Raw genomic sequence first — 12,455 nt, 5'->3', positions numbered from 1 at the left:
AGCTAGACTCAAAGCTCTGGAACTCCCACCATAAACCCCACACGCATCTCCTTTTCCTCTTTTCAGGCTTTCCTTAAAGTCCACCAACTTTGACTAAGCTTTTGGTCACCACTGCTAATCCCTTTTTCCTCCCCACAGTATCCTTTCCTAACATATGCTTCTGTGAAGCATTTTGGAACACTTTTCTACATTAAAGGCCCTCTTTAAAATGAGAACTGTTGCTATTGATGGACTGATTCTATCACCAGCATCATTTTCTGAAATCTCTGGCACTAATGATGCTATTCCTTCCGAATATCTCTCTCCAGCTATTGCCTCGATATTGCAAGGTACGGCACATGTCTTCTCTCAATTCTGAGAAATAAAATAATTTCCATTTTGTTTTGTTGCCTGCCGCTCATAGCCTTTCCTGTAAATTAATGCTATTATAAAACTCATAAGGAAGTTAATCACTATAATTTTTTTCTCTGAAAAAGGACCCTTCATGCAAATGAGGTTCTACCCTTTGTTGTAAACCCGATACTTATGCCTGCTCAAGTCCCTCTAAACAGCAGCTGTTTACTGTTTCAGTTCAAGCATTGCTCCTCTTTCCAAAGTGTCAAGCAGCTTCCCTCAACAAGAGAAGACAGGAATGTTGGGACAAAAAGTGCAGAAGACCATTCTTTGACGAAGATTATTACATATGTAAAATAATATCAGATACTCCACAACAACTGTAGAATGACAAAATGAGAGATAATGGAAGATATCAATTAGAAAATCCCAAGCCTACTGTCCTACTCTGTTTAATAAATGGTCTATCATAACCCATTAGTCAGACTTGCAACAGAAGCTATTCAATCCATTGCATCTTGGATGACTCATGTTCAAAGGATCAGTTATCGTAAGGTTATCTGGACCACCTGAATGGCTTGCATATCTGTAGCTTAATCTTCACTAAATTGCCAGTTTTCTGCCTTTAAAGGCTCCCCTTAAAATTCATCTAAGCCTTTGGTTTTCCCCCCACAACTGCTCCTCCTTTGGCTTGGTTTCCATCTTTCATACATCTCTGTGAAGTGCCTCAAGATGCTTTAGCATAATAAAGGTACTAAGTAAATGTATGTGGTTAGTTTTTTCTCTTGTTGAATTAGAAATGTTTAAATTACTAACTAAATTGCACTTTGATAGTTTATTTTTAGTCAATTTAGTTATTCCCAACAGAACAAGTACACTTTGGCACCCTATACTGTGGTCGGATGAATCCATCTGATTTGCTGACTCCTTGTGAAGTGATTGTTCACATAGCCAAAAACATGTAATGACTCAGAAAAGGAATGGTGAGCAACGGTATTGTCTCTCCAGGAGTTCTCAAACAAAGTCTTCAACTCCCTCAGCCATGCTAATTTGATTTTCAATTATAGGTAGAACTTCCTGATTTTGAAAGGATATAATGTAACGTGCTATGCCAGTTTGAAATAATGTTTAAAAAAAGGAAAAAAATTTAATACTTGCATTGAACCAACAATAATTCCCTTTACCATCACAACAGACTCAACTCTCAAATTCCATTGTTGCAGGAATCCTTCAATATATCTTTAGTATTACTTTCTCCAGCATTGAGAACTGGGTGAGTGCAACATCGGTTAAAAAAAGGCACAAATAAGAAAATGAATGTGCTTCCTCATCTACAATTACCTTTTTTGTTTTACGGGTTCTTTATTAACATTCCCACAACTCATTTGGAAACTTAGTCACCCTAACTCACCCACATGCATTTTGGATCACTCAAACTTCCAAGCCAAACAGAAAAACCTGTCAGTTTTACTACTACATTTCTGAAAGCAATGGACTTTTGCAGCCTCAGATGTGAGAAAGGTAGGACAGGAGCATCCTATATAGTATTCAATTCACATTCCCTTCTTCTCCAGTCTTGTAGAAGACTATAATCTCATCCTACAGAACAAACATCAGTGAAGACAATGTGGGAGATATAGGGTAATAACTTTCGACTAGTGTCGGAAAGTGCTGGCCCGCAGAAATTAGAAGAAATAAATGCCTATTTACCTGGTCTTGAAAATTACGTTGCCACTTTGGTTCGCCAGAGCTACTTGGGACCTGTATCGAAAGAATTCTCACAGGCCCCAGCAAAGTGTAGCTCCAACGTATTCAAGGAGGCCACACACCCTTTTTTACAGCACTTGCTGCCGTAAAGCAGCTAAGTTTAAAAGGCCAGGGAAATTGACGGGCCAGGGAGAAGATAAGCGTCTAAGGTAAGTGAATAAGATTTGCAGGGTTGGGGATGGTGGTCAGGAGGTCCAGAGGTCGGGTTGGGGGTCAGGGCAGGAGGTCTGACTCAGAGTCTGAGGGGGGTGGGGGCGTTCGCGGTCGGGTGGGGGAGTGGGGGGGCATTGAGGGTCAGGGAATTCCAGAGGTCGTGGGGTTGGGGTCTGGATCTTGGTTCGTTTGGGGGGGGGGGTCTTGTGGGTCAGTCTGGGTCTTTACAATATTTACCCTGAAGCTAGAAGAGGTTTTAATTCTAACTGTTTCTGGGTAACTATTGGCATAGCCCCGGCGGAACCATCGAAGTCTGTGATTTAAATCACATTTTCAGATGGTTCCCAGTGCAACGCAATTGTCCAAAGGAAGTTAGCATTTCTGGGCAATTGCCCCATGCAAACCTTTGCCTGGGAACTTTCCAGAGGGATTCCCCAGCGTATCCCCCAAATCTGACGCTGGGGAGCACGGAAGTTACGGGCCTTACTGTTTTTCAACATCCAAACTCATTTCTACGCCTCAAATAATGAATCCCATATTTGGAGGGAGGGGTTTCCGGGATTCTCTGTAATAGCATATAAACACTTCTCCCTTCTCTTGGACGAGAACTTCATTCCACCTTGCTATCTTGACAAAATGCTTCCAAGGTGCAGAAACATTGAGATTCGCTGTTTGAAAATGGCAGCCAAGAACCTTACACTTCATCTCTCCAATCTGACCAAACACCCAGCCTACCCCTCAGTGCATGCATCATCTATTTCTCCTGGATTTCTTTTTTGAATTGTTCTTTCACAGGATGTCGGCATCACTGGCTAGGCCAGCATTTGTTATCCATCCCTAATTTTCCTCGAGAAGGTGATAGCGAGCCGCCTTGAGCCTCTGCAGTCCATAGGTAAAGGGACACCCAGTGCTCAGTGCTGTTCGGGCAAAAATTCCAGGATTTTGACCCAGTGACGACGAAGGAATGATAATGTAGTTCCCAGTCGGGATGGTGTATGGCTTGGAGGGGAACTTGCAGGTGGTGGCATTCCCAAGTATCTGCTGCCCTTGGCCTTCCAGGTGGTGGCAGTCACAGGTTTGGAAGGTGCTGTCGAAGGAGCCTTGGTGAGTTGCTGCAGAACATCTCGTAGGTGGAACACACTGCTGCCATTGTGCTTCAGTGATGGAGGGAATGCCAATCAAGTGGGCTGCCGCACCCTGGATAGTGTCGAGTTTCTTGAGTGTTGTTGGAGCTGCACTCATTCAAGGAAATGGGGAGTATTCTATCACACTCCTGACTTGTGCTTTGTAGATGGTAGACAGGCTTTGGGGAGTCAGGAGGTTAGTTACTCACTGCAGAATTTCCAGCCTCTTGCTTATGTTCTCCTTAAAGTCCTTCTTGAGGCTTAACGTTAAGCTTTTCAACTCCACAAAGACAATAATGCCTTTGCAAAAATAACCCAGAAAATGCCAGAAATACTCAGGTCTGGCAGCATCAGTAACAGGGAGAAATAGAGCTAATGTTTCAGGTCAAGGACCATTCTTCAAAACTAAAGGGAGATAAAAGTATAATAGATTTTAAGCAAGTGAGGTGAGGTGGGGGTTGGAGGGGAAGAACAAAGATCTGGGACAGGGTGGAGGGAAGGGAGAGCTTAACTGATAAAAGATTTCACTGTACAAAAGGCAAAGGGAGTAGTAATAATTGTAGTAAAGAAAAAAAAGATTTGCCTAGAGTGGGTGTGAATGGCAGAATAGTGAACCGCTGTGACTAAAAGCAAAACATGGAGAAACAAGGTGGGGGGAAGGGGTGTTGAGAGATGTTGCATCATGTTCAGTAGGTCTCGTGAAGAGGTTCTGAGTCTTGTATAGTTCAATATTCAGTGTTTATTGATAACACAACTATGTATATATGTACAGCATATAGTCCAAGCTAGAGGTTAACTCCATGCTGACTTCTGCCTTCTACACAGGTCTCTATCCTGTCCTAGACTGCCCTCTAGACTCTGGTCATTTGGCTCTTTACAGCACACTGTGGGCGGTACTGTACCCAGGCCCGCATTAATTCTTTCTATGCCAGATACCCCTATACTACACCTCTCCCCAAGTCTTTACTCAATGAATTTATAATACAATTGTGTTTACCCAATGTACTTACATTATCCTTATGCTACCCCTTCTCAAAGAACAAAGAAAAGTACAGCACAGGAACAGGCCCTTCGGCCCTCCAAGCCTGCGTCGATCATATTGCCCGGCAAACTAAAACATTTTGCACTCCCGGGGTCCGTATCCCTCCATTCCCATCCTATTCATGTATTTGTCAAGCTGCCTCTTAAACACCACTATCGTACCTGCTGTCACCACCTCCTCTGGCAGAGAATTCCAGACACTCTCTACCCTCTGTGTAAAAACACTTGCCCCGCACATCTCCTCTAAAGTTTTCTCCTCTCACCTTAAATCTATGTCCCCTTGTAATTGACTCTTCCACCCTGGGAAAAAGCTTCTGACTATCTACTCTGTCCATGCCACTCATAATTTTGTAAACTTCTATCAAGTCGCCCCTTCATCTCCGTCACTCTAGTGAGAACAATCCGAGTTTCTCCAACCTCTCCTCATAGCTAATAACCTCCAGACCAGGCAGCATCCTGGTAAACCTCCTCTGCACCCTCTCCAATGGCTCCATATCCTTCTGGTAATGTGGCAGCCAGAATTGCACGCAATATTCCAAGTGTGGCCTAACCAAGGTTCTATACAGCTGCAGCATGATTTCCCAGCTTTTATACTCAATACCCCTGCCGATGAAGGCAAGCATGCCATATGCCTTCCTGACTACCTTATCCTCCTGCGTTGCCACTTTCAGTGACCTGTGGACCTGTATACCCAGATCCCTCTGCCCGTCGATGCACTTAAGGGTTCTGCCATTTACTGTATAATTCCTGCCTGTATTAGACCTTCCAAAATTCATTACCTCGCATTTGTCCGGATTAAACTCCATCTGCCATTTCTCCGCCCAAGTCTCCAACCGATCTATATCCCGTTGTATCCTTTGACAATCCTCTTCACTATCTGCAACTCCTCCAACCTTAGTGTCGTCTGCAAACTTACTAATTAGCCCAGTTACATTTTCCTCCAAATCATTTATGTATACCACAAACAGCAAAGGTCCCAGCACTGATCCCTGCAGAACTCCACGTCACAGCTCTCCATTCAGGAAAGCACCCTTCCACTGCTACCCTCTGTCTTCTATGACCAAGCCAATTCTGTATCCATCTTGCCAGCTCACCTCTGATTCAGTGCGACTTTACTTTCTGTACCAGTCTGCCGTGAGGGACCTTGCCAAAGGCCTTACTGAAATCCATGTAGATAACATCCATCATCTTTGTCACTTCCTCGAAAAATTCGATCAAGTTAGTGAGACATGACCTCCCCTTCACAAAACCATGCTGCCTCTCACTAATATGCCCTTTTGCTTCCAAATGGTAGTAAATCCTGTCGCGAAGAATCTTCTCTAATAATTTCCCTACCACTGACATAAGGCTCACCAGCCTGTAATTTCCTGGATTATCCCTGCTACCCTTCTTAAACAATGGAACAATATTGGCCTTTCTCCAGTCCTCTGGGACCTCACCCATAGCCAGTAAGGATACAAAGATTTCTGTCAAGGCCCCAGCAATCTCCTCCCTTGCCTCCCTCAGTACTCTGGGGTAGATCCCATCTGGCCCTGGGGACTTATCCACCTTAATATTCTTTAAAACACCTAACACCTCCTCTTTTTTGATCTCAACATGATCCAGGCTATCTACACACTCTTCCCTAGACAAATCGACCGCTAAGTCCTTCTCTTTGGTGAATACTGATGAGAAGTGCTCATTTAGTATCTCTCCCATTTCTTCTGGCTCCATACACAGATTCCCACCTCTGTCCCTGAGTGGGCCTACCCTTTCCCTGGCTACCATCTTACTTTTTACATATGTATAAAAGGCCTTGGGATTTTCCTTAATCCTGGTTGCCAGTGACTTTTTATTACCCCTTTTAGCCCTCCTGACTCCTTGCTTAAGCTTCTTCCTACTTTCTTTATATTCTCCATGGGCTTCATCTGTTCCCAGCCTTCTAGCCCTTACGAATGCTTCCCTTTTCTTTTTGACTAATCTCACAATATCCTTCGTTATCCAAGGTTCCTGAAACTTGCCATACTTATCCTTCATCCTAGCAGGAACATGCCAGCCCTGAATTCTTATCAATTGACGTTTGAAAGCCCCCCCCCCCACATGTCAGTTGTTGATTTGCCCTCAAACATCCGTCTCCAGTCTAGATTCCTCAGTTCCTGCCTAATATTGTTATAATTAGCCTTCTCTCTCACCTAGAGTCTCTGTTTACAGATTCAAGCAGTCTGGATGGAGGCTTTACAATTCTTCTACATCTTGTCCTTATAATATTTGGAGGAGTGATAGGCTCAGTTGAACTGGGCAAACCTTGCTAATTCTGAGGTTGCAATGTAGGTTGTTTTTCTGGCACTTGGTCATCTTTGTTTAGTTCTCTTTTCACGCTCCTTGGAGTTGAACTGCTCCTCGTCAACTCCCCGTCTAATCTGCTCAATGGTCACTGGCTTATCTCATTCCTTTTGGAGAGATCATGTACCCTCTGCTCGTCCTTGATGTGAACCCAGTGTTTCTTTCTGCATGAGGTCTACCGTGATCCTTGTGGGAGTTGAAGATGTTTCCCCCTGGCGTGTGGCTGTGTCACATCAATGGGTTCACCTTGTAGTTTGACTTTTTCTATGCCGTTGTTCTCTTTGGTGTGTCTCCTTGCCTCAAATGGAGGTGTGCTGCAGTCAGTTGATGGTAGCTTCCCTGTTCCAACATCGTCTGGCAAATGGGTATACTGGTTGGTGGCTGCAGCGTCTGTGCTGTGGTGTGTCGGGGTATTGTGACAGCAACTGTTGGAGCCTGAGGTTGGGGCTCATCTTGCTGCTGCTGGTGGTGATTCTCCTCTTGGTCGACTTCCAGTCAAAGAATCATGGTAAACATCTGGGTTGTTGGCTGGTCTGACCGAGGAACTTCTGGCACCCGCAAAGAAAATGGACAAACCGGCTCTGCGAAGAGTGAAGACAATTCAGAGCTGAAGTCCCACTTGAGTATCTTGCTGTTGGATCTCTTGGGACATTGCAGTTGTGTGTGACTGATGACAGGAGGTTGTTTTGACATCTTCTGCCATTTTAAGGTGATTCAAGGCAACACAGGCATCTCTACTCAGAAAAGGAAAAGACTGGTTACAGATGACGTACATGACTTAATGATTCCAGAACCATCCCTATCATCAGAAGTTGGATTCTTCTGGGCCTATAGTGTGGTACGTCTGCTGTTCATAGCCAGAGGCATCTCAGCCACAGTTCCTCATCCGAGACGACTGCAACACTGGCTCCTGTATCCAATTTAAAGTTGGTGAGGTGACCATTCGCTGAGATGTCCACATTCCAGAATGAAAATCCAGGATCTTTTACCTCATCCAAGAAGCATAGTTGTCTCCCTCTCTGGTATGGTACCACAATCTCATGAATCGTCTTGAAAGGCTCTGTCCGTTGTTTTAGCTGTGTGTAGCTTTCCAAAGTGTGCCAGGCAGTTGCAATTAAAACACTGCTGAGATTGCTGGACATTGGTCATGATGTGGGGTCACTTGGTTCCACAGCGCTGGCATGGTCACCCACTCTCTAGTGGTCAGCTAGGATATTGCTTCCCTTAGCCTGGAATTTCTTTGCTCCTTTGCTGTTTTGCTATCTGGGCGTGGGGTTGCTCTGTACCATGGCTTGCTATGCCCTTAAGATGGATCTGTGTTTTAAGCAGATTGGCCTTTTCAAGGGCCAAATATTCCTTAGCCTGAAACATGACTGAAAGGGCATCATCCTCCACTCCAACAACAGTTCTGTCCCTTAAAAGCTGATTTCAGGTCACTGTGTCACAGGCTTCAGCCAATTTGAACAGCTTGTTGATGATTCTCCTGGCTGTTGTTGGACAAGTTTATTAAACTGCGCTCTCTAGGATTTTGTTGTTTCTCAAATTAAAATGTGTCAAATGATTTTAAAACTTCGTTGAATTTAGCTGAGAATTCACCGATTCCTTGTCTAGCTATTGTATTGCCGGCTATTGGACTCACTGAGCTTCTGTTTAGGCCTGAAGCCACCATACATCTAAGGAATCGCTTCTACAAAGTCCAATTTCATGCTTGGCCTGGGCCTTAGATGAGTCCAAATTGGTCTGGCAAAGTCAATTTCTGATCCATGGTCATTTAGAATTTTTTGTAGTTACAGCTTTAAATGCCTCAAGGGGATCCAAGATGGCGCTGCAGTATGCATTCCCCCCCCTCCCCACCGAGTCCTCCCCCGCTGGTCAGGTTTTGGTGGGGTCCACTGTGATGGCGGTCCCAACTTCTTGGTTTAAATTTTTTGCAACGATTCTCTTAATTGACTGTTCTGGGCCTTCCCTGCACTATCGATGGGTTTTTGGGTCTTTAAAAGTAGTTTCCTGGCTTTGGCTGGGCTTTTAAACTGCTGGTTTTTTTTTCAGATTTGCAATGAGCTCGGCTGCCACGTGGTACCGCACCAACTTGGAACGAAGGCTTGTCGCAGTGCTTTAGAAAATGGGCTGCTCTGACTTCTGAAGACTGAAAACGTTTTTTAAACTAGTTCTGGCTCAGAGCTTAATATTTTAGCTCATGCCTGTTAGCTCCTTTGACTCTGGGTATTGAAGCTGGACCTCCACAAGGTCTGATGAAGTCCTTTGCTGCACAGTGGAGTTTTATTTTCTGCTTGGAGCTTCTCTCAGGATCTCACTATCTTTTTGCTTCTGGTGTTTTCAGTCAGGTCAGAATGCTGCTCTTTTAATCCTCTAGACTTTGAATTTCTGCTCCAGCTTCTGAGGTTCTGAGTTTTTCCGATAGCTACCATCATGTTGTAAGATGTTGTATGTTGTTCGGTAGGTCTCATGAAGAGGTTCTGAATCTTGTAGGCTTTAACAATAAGTGCATTGGTAATACATAACTATGTACATATAAGCAGAGCATAGTCCAAGCTACTAGCTAACTCCATGCTGGCTTCTACACATGTCTCTGTGCAGACCTAGAGGAACCTCTGAACTCTGGCTCCTTATATCACATTGTGTGTGGTACCGTACCCAGTCCCACACTAACCGTTTCTATGCCAGATACCCTTATACCACAGGGGGCGGGAGGGCAGAGTTTACGGGCCGAAGTTGTTGAGCTTAATATCGAGTCCAGAAGGCTGTAAAAAGTGCCTAATCAAAAGATGAGGTGCTGTTCCTCAAACTTGCATTAAGCTTCACTGGAACAGTGTGGCAGGCTGAAGAAGGAAGTGTCCACGTGGAGAATAAAAATGTCTCTTTTGCATCTGCACTTAGAACTGTACACTGTTAACAAAATCAATCTTGTATCCATCATTCACATTCCTGCATAGTTATAATAATCCTCCATTCTTACCAGCTACCGGTCTAAACAGCTCTGCAGACACAATCATGTGTTCCCATCTGCTAACCTCAATGTCAAACCTGATCATTTTTCTTTCTTGGTTAAAGCTGACACTTTCATAAGGAAGCATCATATCTAATGGATTTGCCTTCTTTGGATTTGTACAGCTGATCCAAGCCTATGAAATGTACTTTTGAAAAGATTTCATGCAAAATTGTACAAAGAAAGCACACACCATCAAACTGTCCCCATAGATCAAAAGAAAAAATTGTAAAAGCAAAACTTGATTTTTGAAAATACTAAAACTACTAGCATCAAATGTCTATGAAGGCTACTTTAGCCATATAGGCCAAAATATTTCTAAGGGTGACAAAATTGTTTGGTTTTAAAGCGCACAGTCTTACCTTAACTGTTTTGCGTAGCTCTGTTCTATGTCTAGTCTCTCTTTCACAAATTTAGTATATCTTTCCAAGAAGTCAATTCCCCACTGTGTGTGTTTCTCTATATTGTCAAATTGATCCTGAAAGAAAGGAAGGGGTATTAGTTACTAAATGAATAAATTACAGTTATACATGCTCTTAGCTTTACCAAACATGAACTTTGAAAAAAAATCATGTGGTGAATCAAAACAAAAATTCAGATTTTTTGAACAACCGGGAAAAAAAAATATTGTTCAAAGAAGCAACAAGTGCATATTTAACATTATTCACACTTGTCACTAGCAAATTCAATATAAACGGTATCTAAAATATACTATCTTCTGCTAAGCAGTAACAAATTTAACCCCACTTTTGCTCTAAGTAACAGAGGAATACAGAAGAATGAGAAAGGTAGCACTGCTGATGTCAAATTTCTATGAAAAATTGTACAATATCATTATAGATTATAATGCACTAAAGTTTGTGCTAACTATTGACAATTTGCAAACATATGGAGTAGGTCAATCAACAAGAACCCAAGGGCAGTGGTCAGTTCTATACTGGTTTAAAATACATAGTGTTTTTAGTGAATATCATACATAGTAAAACAGACTTTTGACTCAAAGAGTAACTCCTGATAATTCTGGCAAGCAAAATCTAAGGGGAAGATGGTGGCATAGTGGTAATGGACTAGTAATCCAGAGTCTCAAGTGCTCTGGCAGCATGGGTTCAAATCCCACCATGGCAGCTGGAATTGAAAGTTAGTAGCAGTAACAGTGACCATAAAACTATAAATGATTGTTGTAAAAAGCCTATCTGGTTCACTAATGTTCTTTAGGGAAGGAAATCTGCCGTGTTTACCCGGTCTGACCTACATGGAACTCCAGACGACTCCTAACTGCCTTCTGAAAGCCACTCAATTCAAGGGCAATTGGGGATGGGCAACAGCGATGGCCACATTCCAAAGAATAAAAAAAAAGAAAAATGTCTCAACAATAGAGACCATTACAAAGTCTGGGAGCTCTCCAACAAAACTACCATCAAGAATTTTTTTTTTAAAGTCATTAAAAAAGCTCTATTAATCAAACTTTTTTTTTCCTTTTTTTTAAAAAACATTAGGGACTGAATAAAACACAAAATAATAAGTCTCGCGATTAAGAGTTGATCAAATATAAATGTATCGCTCTAAAGGGTCTTTTTTGACACAACCTTTGAGGCAGTTCTATTGGAAAAGGGGGGGAAACTTACTTAAAAATATTTTATCATCACCGTAAACATTATTTCTCTGAAGAAGTACCAACATCAAGCCTACATTACAGTATTGACCAACGGGATTGAATCAGAGATTTTAGCCAAGAAAATTATGTTAGTCTGCAAATGGGAGTCAGGGTTAGAAACTGAAAAAACACAAACACTGGAAAAGTTGCTATTTCAATTGTATCGATCCTAAAGCTAAAACAAGACAAACTTTATTTTGATTCAAATTCAGCATCCAATTTTCAAAAGGAAAAATGTTTATTTCTTAGAGGAACAGGCCTATGTCCTTAGCATTGCTTTCCTCCACAATAAAATCATATCCTGTACTAAGCAAAAGAAATGGGGGAATGTGGGATATCCAATCTGAAAGGAGCCAAAGCCTTAGGTTGACAGGGCAGGCAGCACATACTCACAGCTCTGCTGAAGCCATAGAAGTAAGGCAGAGATTTTTTTTAAAAAACAAAGTAGTACTATGTATGGAGTAATCAGGAGCACATTTTAAGTTTAGACATTCCTGCCACACCAATCAATAAGGTGCACACACCATCTTTCTCCAAGATTACTTGATGAATATTGCACTTTTAGTTACTGGCACCAGAGAAGACTCAGTCATTTCAAATTCAGAAACCACAAAACACTGTTCACAGTGCCTGGATTAGCTAATGTTTATTCTTCACCTTTTTATTCCAGCTGGCAAGAAAGGGATGTATGCAAAAGGTAAATTCTGCTAGGTCAGTTAAAGATACAGAGCAATAGATCCACTTGTGACATTTTTCAGTCAGTGCCAACTGAATTTTCCAACATCCTTTGCAACTATTTATGTTTACTATAAGAGAAACAGATGTGCATGTAACTAAAATCTATAAAATTACTTCAATATGAACCACAAAAATTAAATTTTTCCAAATGGCCGTAAAAAAAATGGCTTTGAACAGTTCTTACCAGTCACCCACTACCTGCCTACTGAAAAATTAAAAATTAACAGGGAAGATAGCTTCAAATGTGCAAACAAAAAAAAACTTTAAGAATACAAAGACAGACTTGCATTTATATAGCATCTTTCATAACTAACAG

At 42.2% G+C, this 12,455-nt stretch overlaps 1 protein-coding gene across 2 annotated transcripts in view; it reads right to left on the bottom strand.

The window, feature by feature from the left end:
- Nucleotides 1-12,455, bottom strand: part of fnbp1l (formin binding protein 1-like) — a 159,731-nt gene that overhangs the window by 63,645 nt on the left and 83,631 nt on the right. For both annotated transcript variants that reach the window (XM_078560801.1, XM_078560800.1), the window contains exon 2: nucleotides 10,110-10,225. In XM_078560801.1, coding sequence (XP_078416927.1) covers nucleotides 10,110-10,225 — 116 coding nt within the window. The remainder of the gene's footprint in view (nucleotides 1-10,109; nucleotides 10,226-12,455) is intronic.

Source organism: Cetorhinus maximus, chromosome 17 (genome assembly GCF_964194155.1).
Source record: "Cetorhinus maximus chromosome 17, sCetMax3.hap1.1, whole genome shotgun sequence".
In the NCBI taxonomy this organism is placed as follows: Eukaryota; Metazoa; Chordata; class Chondrichthyes; order Lamniformes; family Cetorhinidae; genus Cetorhinus; species Cetorhinus maximus.
Note: the sequence above shows the minus strand (reverse complement) of the source record. Positions and strands in the feature narration are given on the sequence as shown.